Below are 17,500 nucleotides of genomic sequence, written 5' to 3' on the forward strand. Positions count from 1 at the left end.
CAAGAAAATTTCTTTCAAAAAAATTATCGTCCATCTTGGACACATCGAGGTTCCTTGCGCACGCCCTCTCCTAAAGGATGACCACGCCTGCGCTCAAGGCATTTCCAGTAGGACTCTCATCCTGCTACGATAGGAATCCTGAACGCATCCTGACAGGAAGCTCCATAGCTAGAGTCCTGTGCATTTACCCCGGCCATTATCCTTTTATCCAATTCTGTATCACTTCTCCTAAACATCTTTCCCTTATTTCTGCTTTATACTAATACTCCGTAAACAACCCGTCATGCGTTCTTTATCTAGTTCTGTATCACTTCTCCTAAACATCTTTCCCTTTTTCTACTTTGTGCTAACACTCCCTAAACACGTCTTATGCAATTTTTTTCTCATTCTAAACCACTTCTCCTAATAGCCTTTATACATTTTTAACGTAATTCTACGGCACTTATTCTTATCTTCCCCATATTTCTATATACACATACTCCCTAACCACCCCTTATGCGTTTTTCATCAAGCAATATTCCCTTTACCACATACTACCATCGCTTAAGCATCCCCCTTTTCCCCGTTCCACCATCACTACCTCGTTCCACAACCTCAAGCTTATAAGGAACGTACTTATTTCTGGTATTTCCTATCCTTCTCTCCCTCCTCCCCATCCCGCGAGTGAGAAAACTGTGAAAACTGATAACAACGATGCAATAACCGAGCAGGTGCAACGCAACTTGATATAAAAGAGATATTTAAACAATAAAAGACAACTATTATCCGCTAAATGAAAAGAACACGTGGGTTTAAAGGGGGGTGGGTATACTCTACCACCGTGTGGTAGAGTATACCACACGGTGAGAATAGTGAAGATGTCTAGACTTTACAGGTACAGGAAATGCCTCTGTGTTTTTTGGATTCGGGCAATCGGCTACGATTTACACCTAAATTTTACACAATAAAAAAATTACAACCACGACAAGTTGTTTCTCATTTACTGAGATCATTAGAGGCAGGACTGACCGGTAAAAATGAGAAAAGTATTTTTTTTTTAATGTAACCCTGATGAAGATGAGCCGCCAAAAAACGGACATACTTGTATGCGGAGAAACACGCGTAGAGAAAGGAGGGGGAAAGGAGGGAAGGGGAAAGGAGAGTGGGTGGGTGGGGTGTGGGGGGAAAGGAGAGTGGGTGGTTGGGGTGTGGGGGGAAAGGAAGGGATGCAAGGCAGGGCGAGGGGGAGGGAAGGGAAGGGAGGGGAGGGGAGGGAGAGGGAGAAGGCGACAGAGAGAGAGAGAGAGAGAGAGAGAGAGAGAGAGAGAGAGAGAGAGAGAGAGAGAGAGAGAGAGAGAGAGAGAGAGAGAGAGAGAGAGAGAGAGAGTAGAGAAAGAGTAAAAAGGAAAAATAAAAGATATACAATAAAAGGAGAGAGCAAAAGAAACAGAGAACAAATGGATAAAGACTTATCGGGCATAAGATAACGAACCAGCCTTCTACCCAGGCTACTAGACATACAATAGTACACTGCGCACGTCCCCTGCTGCCTGACCTCACACATGCACTAGGAGAGTTAAATTGCCCACCTCGCCCGCAACTTCCGCCCACTTTAACACGCGCACTTTACAAGTCGAGAATCCTCCTCCGCCCACCCCCGCCCCTTCCGTATATGATAATATAATCAACGCGCTGACAAGCTGCAATAAAGTGCAATTACCCGTTAATTCAACTTAATCATTCCCGTGTTACTGCGCGACGCGACTTACAACAGCTATTAAATCCCGCTCCGATAATCACATAATTCATTGGGGTTTGAAATGATAATGAAAGTGTCGGGAAGTGTGCTTGTAACAGGCGACAGGACAGGCCGGAAGGTCATCAGAGGTCTCGGCAGCCAATCATCGACGAGGATTGCAAGAATGCATGAATTCGACCAATCAGAGGTCAAGAAGGGAACACTGGTCGGCATATGAACATTTTTAACTGGCCAATCAGAGAAAACAACCAGCCAACAAGAAACGCGGTAGAACACAACCAGTTACAAAAGCACGAGATTTCCCAGCCAATCACAAACGAGGTATGGAACATCTAACCAATCACCGGGCGAGGAAGCGTGCCTGGACATAACGCAGAAGCACAAAGCGAAGCAACGCCATGACGTGACAAGGAACAAAACAACGAGTGTTGTACAAGGTGTAACCTCTGCTTTTCAACATCTTCCCAGTCTTCCTTTTCTTACACTTTCGTCCGTATGAGTATTTCTGCTCATTCCTTATCTCTTTCTCCTCTTATTGTTCTCACATTCCAGTTCTTTCTGGTCTTTTATTCCTCTACTATTGTTATTCCTCCTTCTCCCCTCCCATTTTCCACCGAGGAAAATTTACAAAGGCTCAATATAAAACTGCAGAAATGAGTAACGAAAGACACGGGTTACAGAGGTGGACGGGGGGGAGGGGGAGACGGTGTCAGGTCACAATAAGGTCAGCGGAAACAACTTAACACCTGTGAGTTTAACATTGCTTTTGAACACGATTTAGAGTTCTCACAGAGTTTTATTCTGTGGGTATAACATGACTGAATTCATTTTCGTGTGTCTATGTGCAAAAACAACTAAAGTTGGGCCTAGTTCTATTAATCCAAGGGAAATATACTGACTACCGACTATTTTTTTACTGATCCAGTTTCCCTAAAGTACATCTAAGACTATAAACGTCTATGACTTCATTTATCTGAATCTAACATAACACCACCGCGCCGATCTGATTTCTTCAGCCTGTCACTTCCACTGCCACGAGTAACACCATTACACAATTTCTTTTTGTGGGCCTGACATTATTATTTAACAAGACCCACGTCGTCACTGGGGTCACTTCTATTAATCCTGTCCTGCTTCTTATTCGAACACTGATCCACTAGCCTCGCACTGCTGCTAACACGTCTAACACATCGCTGGGCCGAGGCTGCTAACACCACGCCGTCCACTCTCGGGGGATATAACGCCTATGCACCTGACACCATGAGCTAACGTCCGCAAACTGGTTCATAAATTCCCGGCCTGCGAATACCACATCCTGGGAACCACAGCAACAGCCCCTCGGTACCAACACCGCAGACTGCTTGCGCCTTCTTGCCTGTTTCTTGCGGTTGCACGAGCACTAATGAGAGGCAGAGAAGGACTTTCGAGCCGAAGGTATTGTCTTCACTCTCGATTTCACGATTTTCTGTCTTTTTAAACTTTTTTTTGTTTTACTCATCACGTTTTTTTTTAATCATTTCCCTTTCTTCTTGTCTGCTTATTATCTACGACACTCTCGATTTCAGAAAAGAAATCACCGGCGTTAGATGCCTAGGGCGCTCAAGGGCAGACGCTGAAGGGTGGAGGGGAGGGGAGAGGAAGGATGAGGAATCTGCAACCTGCAACAGGATTTAATGAAGTAACCTCCCATTAAAACCACGTCCTCATTCACACCTGATCAATGAACCGGTGACTCAACACGGAGGGAAGAGAGAGGGAGAAAAAAATACAATACAGATGAGTTTCCCCATCGCGGTTTAACGAAAACCACACACCTGCGCCCCCTGCCCGAGGCTAAGGAAATGCATGCAAGCACTCACGCAGCTAATTTTGCAAACACACACATACACACACAAAAAAAATAATAAATAAAAGCAGCCTACACAAAATCCTTCCAACAAGTACTGATCTTTCTCCTACATTCGCCCTCACTCTCACTCTTACTTTCAAAGATATGAAATCCACGTGTCGCTGTGCTGGGAATTTTAACGCTTTGAAGAAAACAATCACACTGAACTTCCGATAGGGGAACGATGTGTTTTTGTTCAAAGTTCTTTGTCTTTTTTTTTCTTTATTTTTCTACTTTCTTTTCTTTGTTTCTTTATCTTATCTCGTATATGCTTAATGAGGTAGAGATAAAGGAGAATTAAAAAAGACAATAAGAGGTAAATAGGAAAATGAAAAGCGAGAGAGAGAGAGAGAGAGAGAGAGAGAGAATGTGTGTGTGGAGGAAAAAGAAAAGGGTGGGAGAGGAGATAAGCCAAAAGAAGAGAAAAGAAGAGAAGCGAAGAGACAAGGACACACAGAACTGACTTCACACCCAATACGATATCTGGCACAGAAAATAACCCACGACCTTCACCCATTCCTACTCACCTATCCCCCTACTCTCAACTCCCCTGACCTACCACACCAACCACAAACTCACAAACCACCCCAAAGCGACCAACGACAACTGACAGACACCGAAAATTCACAATAAGAGTCCTCGATACAGCGTTAACCTCACTTTGACCATTTGACCATGAACTCGCACAGGTCGGCGACCCTCGTCCACGCGCACGCACTTATACACGCACACACACACATACACACTTTCCCTCTCCCCCTCTCTCCTTCTCTTGCCACTGCGCCGCCTCCTCCTCCTTCTCCTCCTCGTATTTTCCTCTCTTTCTTATCATATCATCTTCCTTTCTTTTTGTTTCAACTGCATACTTTTTTTCCTTTTTTTTCTTGTTGGCCTTCTCGCTTCTCCCCGTACGTTATCTAGTTCTTAATCTCCGCCTCTTTTTCCTACCTTCCTTTCTTCCTTATAACATCTTCCAATTCTCCCTTCTTCCCCCTTCTCTTCTCCTATCCCTCTTCCTTCCTCTTCCTCTTACCTACCTTCCCTTCCCCGTCCATCTCTTCCTTCTACTCCTTTTCCCATCCTTCCCAGTTCCCTACCTCCTTATCTTTTTCCCCCGTCTTCCTCCCTCCTTTTTCCTTCCTGTCCCCTCCCCCCTCTCCCTTCCTCACCCCCTCCCCTTCCTGCACCCTCCCTCGTCCTCCCCTTCTTCCCCAACACCCTCCCCACCCACCCCCTCCCCCTCTGGCCTCTGCAAAGCACCGCCAGGCCTGACTAATCATCCTGATGGCAAACACAGCGACCGACCACAAGCGCTTAAATACCACCACCATCGCCGCCGTCGCCGCCCGCACCTCCGCGAGGGCGTGCGCCTTGCAAGGCCTCTCTCCCTGCGCCTCGTTCCTCCCCTCTCCCTCTCCTTCCCCTGCGTCTCTATCCCCTCCTCTCTCCTCTTGCCCGCCTCCTCCCCCTACAGTTTTATCCCCTCCTCTCCCCTCTTCCCCCAACGTCTCTTTCCCATCTCATCTCCTCCCTTCTCCCTCTCCCTCTCGCACTTCTTTCCCCTCTCTCCTCTTCCCTGGTAATAATGATAATTACAAGAATGAAAAAGCATAATAAAATGAATGAAAATAATGATTATCGTAATATGAGAAACCGCAAGGAGATTCATAATTGTCATTAACTGTGACAGTAACTGTCATTATAATAGTAATAATCCTGTTCATAAATCATCTTAATCGCCGACATAATAAAAACCCGACAATAATAATGACGATCATTATTATCATTATGTGAATGATAAGAAAATACTACAAGTCTCACAATAAAAAAAAAAAATAACTCGGCTGTGCTACTTAAAAATCCCATTGGCGAAATTTCACGGACTTTTGTAATATCTTAACATCCTCTCAGAAAAAAATATAAAACATGACTGTCACTAACAAAAAAAGAAAAGAAAAAAATAGACTAAAAAAGGACTAACTACTCTAATTCTTCTTTTGTCCAGTGATTTCTTCATCATAACCGAGTCCTTATTCACGATGACCTCCGAAGTGCCGAGACTTTTTTTTTAATAGTGATGCAAGTGTTACAGCTCATTTTCTTCGGTTTCGTTAATCCTAAATATCCGAGAATACGTGTATGTATTTATGTATGTACGTGTGTGTCTGTGTGTGCAATTACACAAAAAAACACTCACAGACTGCATACACAGAAGTACCTGATGGTCCGACTTACACAGAAGCATATGGTAATGAGAAAAGACGACACAGGAAAACAAACATGATGATAAAACAATGGGAGGAAAGACAAATTCTTAGAAGAAATAAGAAGGGAGAAAATAATGGAGAACTGCACGTAGGCAGAGAGAGAGAGAGAGAGAGACAGAGACAAGGGCAAGCAAGCAGACAAGCACGTACACACGCACTCATTAGGGAGAAAATCCGAAGGGAAATGACGTGACAACTCTATCTCATTTCTCCCCATCCTCTCGCCCCCTTCTCCTTCCCCTCGCCTCATTTTCCTTTCTTTCTCCCCTCTTTTCTAGTTTGTCCCACTCCCCTTCCCCTTTTTCACATTCCCCTTCCTCTCTCCTTTCTTCTCTACGTGTCTGACTCCCTCCCCCCTCCCATCTTCCCACTACCTCATTTCCCTTTCCCTACCTTCTTCCCCTTACCTCCTTCCCTCCCTTCCTCCCCTTCCCTTCTCCCCTCAGCCTTAACCACCCTTCAAAGGCAATACAATACAACACGAAGATGATACACCCGGGGCATCGTAAGGCCTCCGTGCTATCGGAAACCCAAGCCGGTCTGGACGAACAAGATACCCCGTATAGCTTCCCTCAACGCCCTATACAAGTCTCTTTTACACCCTAGCCAAGTCCCTGCTTTTCGGAGTGCTCATTTGACATCATCGCGTAAAATATGAACAAGGAAAGAGAAGAAAAGAAAAGAAAAGAAAAGAAAAAAAAGGAAGAGAAAAAAAGCTTTTCCAGCCCGACTGTCCAGTTTGCAAACCAGTTCCTGTTCCACATACACACACGCGCGCACGCACGCACACGATTCACAACTGTTGCATAACTTCTGGTCCTGCCTCTTTCTCCTCTCCCTGTTTCTCCCTTTCTTCCTTTATCCGTCTTATCTTCGCCCTCTTCCTCCCTTATTCCTACCTACTCCTACTCCTCCTCTGCTCTTCTTTCTCTCCTCTCCACCCAAGAGACAAACCTGGTCACCCACACACCCCCCCAGTGCTTCTTCCTTCACCACTGGCAACAATAAACGCGGTAAAATTCCACGTGTTTATTTGGGATGAAAAAAGAAAGGAAAATCATTCATAATATTCCTTTCTTTCGTCTTGATATTCTCGCCTGAACGATGAGGACATCATTTTATTTTTTTTACGAGAGAAGAGAAGGGGGTCGGTCGTGTGCCGCTTCCATATTGGTCTCTGCTTTCTATATTTGTCTGGCTTGCGCGTGCGTGCGCTTGCCTGCTCATCGTTTTTGCTGCTCATATGTCCCTCTGCTAACTTGCCTGGTTGCTTGCAGGCAATTTTGTTTACTATGCATCTTGATTTCCTTCCTCTCTCTCTCTCTCCCCTCTCTCTCCTTCCCCTCTCCTCTCCCCTCTCTCTCTCTCTTTCCTTTTCTCTCTCTCCCTTTCATCCCCCCCCCCGTCTCTCTCTCCATCTTCCCTCTCTCTCTCCTTTCTCCTTCATTCCTCCCTCTTTCTCCCTTCCTTCCCTTTCCTCTTTCTCCTTACCTTCCTTCCTCTCCCTCTCTCTCCTTCCTTCCCACTTTCCCTCTGTTTCATCGACCATATCCTAGTGCGATCATGTTCCAACTAGGCAGGATAGGGACAGGACCTAAGAACCACCCACACACACACACACACACACACACACACACACACACACACACACACACACACACACACACACACACACACACACACACACACACACACACGGCCACCCGATCAACCTAACCTAACCTAACCTAACCTTACCCGATCAACCTATCCTAACCTACAGCGAAACAGGTCGGGCGCATAAGCAGAGTGACACTTGATATTTGACTTCAGAAAAAAATGTTGACCAGACTTAAGGGCACAACTTTCCTGTTTAACGACTTCACAGTTATCATTCTAAAGGCAGTTCATTTAATCGGGTTGGTACAGAATCTGGTTGCCTAGCAATATGAAGTATTTTATAAAGTAATAACAACCAACTCAAAATAATATAATTTTCATACGCAGCATAAAACACACTATGTTGACAAAAGAAATAAGCTGAACAGGGCTAAGAAGAAAATTAAACCACCACTATGCCTAGTTTACGTAATAAAAAGCATGCAATGTGTATTGGCTCGGTCTCGTTTCAATAAGGTTAATGCTCTTGCAAACCGTGAAGACGCATTGCAGAAATAATAACAGAAAAGGAAGTGACCTTTGCATGCTTGCTTTGGAATTAGGCTGATTACGTAAGCGAAGTCATTATTTTGTAGGCAGAGTTAATATACATGTCAAACGTACACGTGCGCGCGCACACACACACACACACACACACACACACACACACACACACACACACACACACACACACACACACACACACACACACACACAGTGACTTTTTATATCTCCTTTAAAAAAATTTATACCAACCCAGAGAACACCCATACAAACCAGTAAGAACTCGTCTTTAATCCGTGCTAAAACAACTTTCATCAACCTGTCTTTGGTGACAGTTCACCCTATTACGTCACCGCACGCGTGGGATTTCTAACCAAAATAAAATCATGCCAATGTATCTTTCCATACACAGGAGTAGGAAATGTTTGCGACACATTTTCCTAAAATTCTACGTTATACAAAAACAAATGATAATTATATGTCTTGCGTCATTTCTTTCCCCCCAAAGCATGCATCAAGTAAATTCATTTTGCATCTTTCGTGACAAAATCTAGCCCAGTGACTTGAGTTATCTAGGTACCTATCAATAACTGAATATATGATAACCACAGTCACAATATATATAATTACGACATTAACGCCTAGATTTTATAATATGAAACTACAACCTGACCTTTTTAACTTGCTTGGAACCAACACGCTTAGCAACTTCGTGGAAAATGGATGAGCCTACACTCAGGCTGCCCATTCTCAGATTTAACCATTACAAAATGTTAAAAGTCAGACTCAAACTGGTTACACAACACTTCTAAATTCCTAACCCATCTCGAACGTACTATTACCGGTATTTCATCCTCCTAAGACAAATAAAGATCTGAAACGGAGTGCTGTACTTTTGCTGAATCAGTGAATCACCAGCTTAGTTGCACGAGAGTTAAGTCTGAATGAGTGAATGTTCAATAGGCGAAACTGTGTGAAAGTAGCGAAGATTTACACCTAGTAAGTTCACAGTCTATTTGAATGTAAGTGAATGATCACTTCACAAGTGACAATGGGTGATGTCAGCAAAATTGTGTTTGTCATGTCTTGTTAGCACAAATACTTGGACCGTGGGATAAAACACGGTGAGAATATACATGCATATATATATATATATATATATATATATATATATATATATATATATATATATATATATATATATATATGTGTGTGTGTGTGTGTGTGTGTGTGTGTGTGTGTGTGTGTGTGTGTGTGTGTGTGTGTGTGTCTGTGTGTGTGCGCGCGCGCGTGAACAAAGAAACCATAAATAGCCATCAAATAATTCATTACTAACATGTGCCATCTGCCCTTACGAAATGGTTTTATTGTTTTACAGGTTTATGGAGTACTGCCATCGAACACTTCAAATACACACTTCACTTCACCTCAGCTAGATGCAGCATATCCTACTAACCTACATAATAACCGCCATACTAACCAGAAACGCCACACAAGGCTACTCATTAACACAGCCACAGACAGACTGATATACACAAACACATATTGCACAAACATAAACATACACATTATCTTCATATTCATGTGAGAGTGAGTGTGCGCGAGTGTTTGTGTACGTACGCAATGTGTATACGTGTGCGTATGTGCATGCGTGTAGGTATGTGTATACGTGTTCGTATGTGCATACGTGTGCGTATATTATGCATGTACGTATGTGTATGCATGTGCGTATGTGTATGCATGTGCGTATGTGTATGCATGTGCGTATGTGTATGCGTGTACCTATGTGTATGCGTGGGCGTATGTATATGCATGTGCGTATGTGTATGCGTGTCGTATGTGTATGCGTATATGTATACGTGTATATGAATGACCGTGTGTGTATCTAAGCGCGCACTGTTAAAAAAAACTACCTGTTGATAGATAGGGGGCGAAGAAGAGTTAGCACGCAGGCAAGGCGGGTGTAGTTGACGCCGGGGAACGGAACGGCAGCTGAGGATCCCAGGGCTTATGTCAATTTGCAGAACATGTCCGACGAAAAGGGCTCAGTGACCTCCGCCAGAGTCAACTTCCCTTCTGTTGGCAATTTGCCCTCCCGTCTCGTCCTACCTTTTTGCCCTCATATCCTTCTTCCCGCGATCCCTGAGCCTTCCTTTCCCCCAAACTCTACCTCTCGCTAACTGTCATGTCAAGACAACACAAACCGAATCAGATAATTTCCCTATCCTTTCTCTCTTAATATATATTTTTATTTCTTCGCAGTCAACTTTCTCGTCGGTTCTATCCCCCCATCTTCTCTTCCTCCTCCTCCTCCCTCTCCTTCCCTTCCCTCCTCGCCGTCTGCTAGTTCTACCTGACTCCCTCTCTTTAACCTGTCCTTCACCCCCCAAACCCCACCCCACCTAACCTTCATCCCGCCCTGCCGACCTCACTAAACTTCCACATCTACGGCGACCCTCGGCTTACCCTAATACCCGGGGCATTGGCGGCACGTCTCGCCAAGGATGATGCACATACCCACGCTCGCAGACACGCACCAAGACAGACGAACTACACACACATACACACAGCGCGACGAACACGCTCTCTGCTGCCCACGCCCTGTAAAAGCTTTTATTGTGCTCTTCCTGGGCGAGAGAGAGAGAGCAGGGGTGTCGAGCAAACAGGACTTACTCCATCAGACAGTCAGGTATGCAAGCAAGCCGAAGCAAGGGAAGGAGTGGGAGAAGGAAGAAAGGATGGTGGGAGGGAGGGAGGGAGGGGGGAGGGAGAGGGATGGAGGGGGGAAGGAAGGGAGAGGGGGAGGAAGGGAGGAAGGAGGGAGAGGGAGGAAGGAGAGAGGGAGGAAGGAAGGAGAGAGGAGAGAGAGAGGAGGAGAGAGAGAGAAGGAGAGAGGAGAGAGAGAGAGAGAGAGAAAGGGAGAGAGAGAGGAGAGAGAGAGAGGAGAGAGAGAGAGGAGAGAAGAGAGAGAGGAGAGAGAGAGAGAGAGAGAGAGAGAGAGAGGGAGAGGGAGAGGGAGAGGGAGAGGGAGAGGGAGAGGGAGAGGGAGGGAGGGGGAGGGAGAGGGAGTGAAACAGAGAGACAGAAACAGAGAGAGAGACTGACAGACAGACAGAGAGAAACAGAGAGAGAGAGACTGACAGACAGACAGAGAGAAACAAGGAGAAAGAGAGATGCAGACGAGAGCGATCGTCGAGCGAGCGAAAGGGAAAGAAAAAAGGCGGGCGTGGAAAGAAAGGAATGGCGGAGGAGGAGGAGAGGGAGGAGGAGGGAGCGAAAGTGACCCTGGTAGAGAGAAGCCATTGCGCATCCCCGCACAATGCCTAGTGAGTAAGCAGAAACACTCCCTCAATCCTTTGCTGTTGTGAATGCCGGGGTTGTACGGCGTCCTGGTTGTTAGTTGGGTAACTAAGTAGTTTACAATTAATACGATATTGATCGGGGTAGTAGATCTGTTCAGTTAATTGTCTAATTGTGCGGATTGAAAATGTAACTTTATCCTGACTCTTAAATCAAAGACCAGCGTCAAAACTTCATCCGATTCGCAATAACCACTTTGCATTTCCTTTTAAGTAAATTAAAGGTATTTATACTGAAGTTCATGAGTTAGTTCAGTCTTCCCAAACTTTCCAATTATGTGCTAAACTGTAGGCCTACGACTCTGACAATCCAGCTGTTTTATACGCATCTATTTCACTAAGATATGAAAAATCATCCTATAAAGAAATACCACCAGAAAAAAACCCTTGGATACAAACACATGGTTCACACACCAAATGTTAGAAGCGTTACAATACGATAAGCACCACTCGCGTGAACGTTAATTTATGACAGCTGGGGCGCGTCAAATTCAATCGTTTACATAAAAAACATCTGTTTTCTTTGTATTTTCTACTTCAGTGTCATATATGTTTCCAAATCTATCCTCTGTTATTTCAAGTGGCTGTTTCAACACATAAAGTTGTCGTAATTCCGAAAATATTTATATTTTCGGCACAATTTCACAAGTATGAATCTTTGTTTCATAAAGGATAGAAAACGCGAAGTAGTCGTTCACACGTAACTTGTTTTTTTTTTTACCACTCTGTGGTATCTGTCACTAATGTCACCAATATAGCACAGTCTTACATTTAAAAATTAAATACAGCACACGTATTTATGGATTAAACAGTCGCACAAAAATACTCCATCCAGCGACATTTCGCAACTCTCCCTGTGATGGGGCTATTTCCCTTACAATCGACCAATTTTAAATGAGCTTTTCTCTCGCCAAATAATATAATCACATACAAAGGAAGAGATACTTATACCACACACGGTAAATAAATAAATAAACACCAAAAATAAAATGTATACCTGGCATTGGGACCAGCGCGTGTCAGCAGGTCACACACATACAAACACAAGAACACTTTTCTCCAACGCACACTTAGGAGTCTATCACATTTAAATTCCCCAAAAAGCTTTCTAGAGGAGGCCGATGATCCCAGCGCTAGTTCACAGTCGCTGCAGAACAACTCGCACACGCACACGTACACAATCCTTGCTCCACTGACGGCTGGGCAAGACTGGCTTACAGTCACTTTGAAGGACTCGAAGGATCTTGTAGGAGGAGTTTATAGAGTGACCAATTCTTTTATTTTTTTTCGGTCATTTTCGAACAAATCTCGCTCGGTCAATTTATACTGTTCATTTTGGATCATGATCGCGCATGCAAATACTGAAGGCAGTGGTTGTTAATAAGAAACTGGGCTTTGATACAAACAATGGACAGTGTCACATGTCAATTTAGGATAAAAATGCAACGTTGCAACCGCGCAGAACGAGTAAAAAGAAGTAAAATCCTTCTGAGAGACCGATGAAATGCATTTAGGAAGGATGGAGAACCACACAACCCGAGTCATGGAAAGTCAAAATAGGCTCTCTACCTCCTCTCTTTCTCACGGAAAGGAATATTGCGAGCAGTCAGACCGCAGACTAATGTTAAATAATTTCAGCGGTGTGTGCTCGAGGGAGGGGAAAGAGAAGCATTTTACAACTTATTTGAAACTATGAATATTATTGATTTCATTTGTAATGGAGGAGTAGAACGCATTAATTCTAAAACGTGAAAATGGGAATAATGATGAGTTTGGATTTTGTCAGCTAAAAAATACACAGACTAATGATAAATAACTTCAGTGGTGTGTGCTTGAGGAAGAGACGCATTTTACAACTAATTAGAAACTATGAATATTACTACCATTTAATTTTAATGAAGGAGCAGGACGCAGTATGGTAATTGGAATAATAATGAGTTTGGATTTTATGTCTGGTAAAAAACATATTTAGCGTAAATTTCAGCTGAAATTGCAATATTAATATATTTTGCTTCGCTGGTTTACCATTTCAGTTTCCTTGGGGAGGAGGGTTTTGTACGCTTTATTCAGTTCCTATTTGAAGGCCTTACCCATTTTAAAGTCATTTTGTATCTACATGGGTTGCACATTCGCACATGTATTTTGGTGATAAGGATTCAGATGATTCTGTAACTTATAACCCAATAAGCTCCAATTAGAAATTTATTGTCTTAAAAAATGCTTCGTTCATATAGTTTTAAGAAAATAAACTAATCCTTTCAGTGAGCCTGATTATGAAATAACTGTTGGAAATGTAAATCTTCATGGGAAGCCTTAATGAATGTTGGAAACGTAAATCCTCATGGCAAACCTTAATGCTCGTGAGTAAAATGTGACATAGGAAACTCGTGTAAAGTCGGCCTTTTGAAATGTTAACTATTTCGAATGAAACAAAAAAGAGAATGGAGTGGTGACATAACGCAATAGGTTCAAATCCGGATTAAGCCTGAATCTTTTAGCTCCCCGACACAAACGTCAGTGGACGGAATTTATTGTTTCTCCTTTGCAGCATATTTGGTATAGCTTGGGTGGGGAGGGGAGAGGAGCACCCCGCTGCCCCCTCCCTCTCCAAAGCTTAAAAAAAATTACTTTCGTGGATGCTATGCCTTCTTATTAATGTCTAGCAAGACTAAGAACGGCATCCTTTAAAGCATGTAACTGGTGTCTCTTTCCACAGCTGTTCGGAGGACTTATCAAGCGAGCTGAGCTGGAAGGCAACGCCGAGTTGCATAACATACCCAATCGATTAACTATTTGTCTTATGATTACATTCTCGCAATACCGTGTGACGTCCATACAGGTAAAAGGACTGATTTGGCGTACACGTGTATAACACACGCACACAGGCGCGCGCACGCACGCACGCACACATACATACTTTTCACCACTTCTTGCATGCACGCACGCACGCACACGCACATACAGTTTTTCATCGCTTAATAATGTCACACACACGCGCGCGTACACGCACGCACGCGCGCACACACACACACACACACACACACACACACACACACACACACACACACACACACACACACACACACACACACACACACACACACACACACACACACACACACACACACACACACACTTATGTATCTATTAGGATAAACAATATCTATATCAAATTCCCGGATGTTACGAAAAAAAGGTGTTATGCGCACCATATCCAGATCGCTCTTCACATTTTTCTTTTGCATTTTTAATATACTTCTTACCCATAATATTCTAAAGATTCTTTCCTTTTGCTGAGTTATGATGTACACATTATTTATTTCAATTAATCTCCCCATCAAGTTCGCTGCATTGTCTGTGTTGTATTTCCGTACCGTATTAGGGGGAGATGCAATTTAATACTATATTAATCATAAAGTATTGTTAAGACTTAAAATAATATCAATAAAAATGATGATGATGATGATGATGACTAGTAATGATAATAATAATAATTATTATTATTAATAAGAAATTATATAATTATTATTATCAATAAAATTAAAAGCAGTGATGATGATGATGATGATGATGATGATGATGATGATGATGATGATGATGATAATGATAATGATAATGATAATGATAATGATAATATGATGATGATGATGATGATGATGATGAAGATGATGATAATATTAAACATAATAATTATAATAATAAAATTATAATAATAATAATAATAATAATAATAATAGTAATAATAATAATAATATAATAATAATAATATAATAATAACCATCATCATAATCACAATAATGATAACAGTGATTGAGGATGATGATAATCACTACCATGATCATTGTTATTATTATTATTATTATTATTATTATTATTATTATCATTATTATTATCATCATCATCAGTTGTAGTAGTTGTTGTAGTAGTAATAGTAGTAGTATAAAATTATTAACGATGTACTGTAGCTGTTACAACAATAATATTTTGATAAATAATATACATATAAGTGTGATGATAAAGTTGTTCATCTCCTTTTAAAAACAATGTTGTAAAAGTTAAGAATGCAACATAAAACAAACAGCTGAGTCCCTGATACATATCTTTGCATAAATAATAATCTCTTTGGTTAAAATTGAAGTATCTGTTTGCATTTACTTCTTTTCTGATTTTGTGCAGTTACATGTATATTTTTTCTAATTTAAAATATAAATGTGTTTGTCTTTTCAGTAATATGCATAAATTTATGTTTTATTCCTTTTTTTAATCAGTTTTATTAAATAATTTTTTGTAGTAAAGTATTTCTTCCTTTTTCTAAATCGAAATAACTGTTTGTATGTATTTTTTTCTTGTTTTGATCTGATATTTACTTCTGCAGTGATTAAAAAAAAGAAAAAAGATTTTTTTTTTTCTCTCATTTCTGTAAATCATATTTCAACCAAATCATTCCTTTTAATTACAAACATCAATGCAATTAAAATTCTTGATGGATCATGTTAATACATAACAGAACTAATCTTAGTCTGATGCAGCATAGTCTTATAAGAACATCTATTAAGAATATAGATCCTTAAGTACTAAAATAATCCTCTGTAATTTGCCAATCTACCATTATAAACATTACTTAAGCCTTGCCTCAAAAAAAAGTGACTTCCTCTATTAGTATTATATAACAGCTTCAAAAACTGTAAAGTGGTATCTTTCCTTGATAATGACCAACATCTCTCACCTCTTTAATTTACTAATTGATTTTTTGCTATACAGTATTATCAGTGCGATTCAATTCTCAATTACACGTCTTAAAGAACCATATACATTTTAAATCACCCTCATCTAACACAATTTATCTTTTCAATTTAAAATAATCTCAAGAGAAATCAAAGTCATTTGAGTTGTATTGCAGTGCAGCTCATTAGTTTCTTTAAAAATAATAATAATAATAATAATTCTACATATTTTTCCATCCAGAATCCAAGTTTCACATCAGTGATTATGTAACTCATTGCCAGTGATTGCCCTTTTCTTGTTTTGTCTCTTTATATAGAGGAGGGTTGCAAAGCCTTGGGGGGAAAAGTATATATACCATTTTGCTAGGCATTCTTCAGTACTCATATTAAGAATAACCTATGAAAATAGTCCATTAATCCAAGAATAATGGACTGCAGTTAGATCAATGAAGCTTGTACAGATTGCTGATTTTTATTTTCTTAGCCCAAATATTATGTTGGGGGAGGGGGGTTGCTGATGTTTGAGAAAGGGGTCATTAATGCAAAGACTGAGAACCCCTGATATAAAGGCTTTTCCACAAAATGCAGCCATTTCTTTAACAGTATGTATTATCTTTGACAATTCTTATACATTTTGTATTTTATTTAAACTGCAAACTATTTTGCTGTTTTTGCATACCTGATTTTTTTTTCATACTTTGTATAAATCTTCTCTGCACATGTGAAAGCCATGCCAGTAATTTACATTTACATAGTTGCAATCATATTTGATGCATTATGATACCCATCATGAATAGGATTTTAATCCTTCTTGAGTTTGGCTTTCTAAACCCATAGTAGGCTTCTGAAGTTTTAGAGATATATTGTGAGAACATTTTCTTTGTTTCTGTTAACCTCCTTGAAAAATTACTGACATCATCTTATTAAACGTATTTTGATTGGCAGTGATAAAAAATTACTTATTGTACCCAATCCTGTTAGGGTAAAATTTAATAATCAGTTTTACTGATGAAAAATCCTTATAATATAAATAAAAAATTATATTATAGGATAAATGAAAATGTAATTTTGTATGAAGTGTGGCTTTATGAAACATGTTATAATATATAAGGTGCCTAACAGCAAGTGTATATGATTAATGCTACAATATCATTGGTGAGGCATGCAATGTGCAGGAAGAGACTTGAAACATAGAGATACTGCCTGAAAGATAATTTTAATATGTAAGAATATTGCTGACAAGGACTTTCATTTTTACAACAGACACAACATTTAATAATGCAGTAGTATTCTGTTCTGTTGAGCCGGGCATACTATATTGCATCATAATACTATACTCTATTGTGTGGAGCATACTATATGCATCACTACTGTAAAATCAT

The 17,500-nt window shown here is 41.0% G+C and overlaps 1 protein-coding gene across 3 annotated transcripts in view; it reads right to left on the reverse strand.

Moving 5' to 3' along the window:
• LOC119575025 (cell surface glycoprotein 1-like) overlaps window positions 1-17,500 on the reverse strand; it is a 100,245-nt gene that overhangs the window by 39,134 nt on the left and 43,611 nt on the right. Inside the window, exon 1 of one of the 3 annotated variants that reach the window (XM_037922348.1) lies at window positions 12,392-12,609. The exons of 1 other annotated variant lie outside the window; for it this stretch is intronic. In XM_037922348.1, the coding sequence (XP_037778276.1) occupies window positions 12,392-12,398 (7 nt within the window). In that variant the 5' untranslated portion in view covers window positions 12,399-12,609. Of the gene's footprint in view, window positions 1-12,391; window positions 12,610-17,500 lie in introns of those variants that run through there. One more of the 3 variants, XM_037922349.1, reaches the window with a different exon arrangement.

Source organism: Penaeus monodon, chromosome 7 (genome assembly GCF_015228065.2).
Source record: "Penaeus monodon isolate SGIC_2016 chromosome 7, NSTDA_Pmon_1, whole genome shotgun sequence".
NCBI lineage: Eukaryota > Metazoa > Arthropoda > Malacostraca > Decapoda > Penaeidae > Penaeus > Penaeus monodon.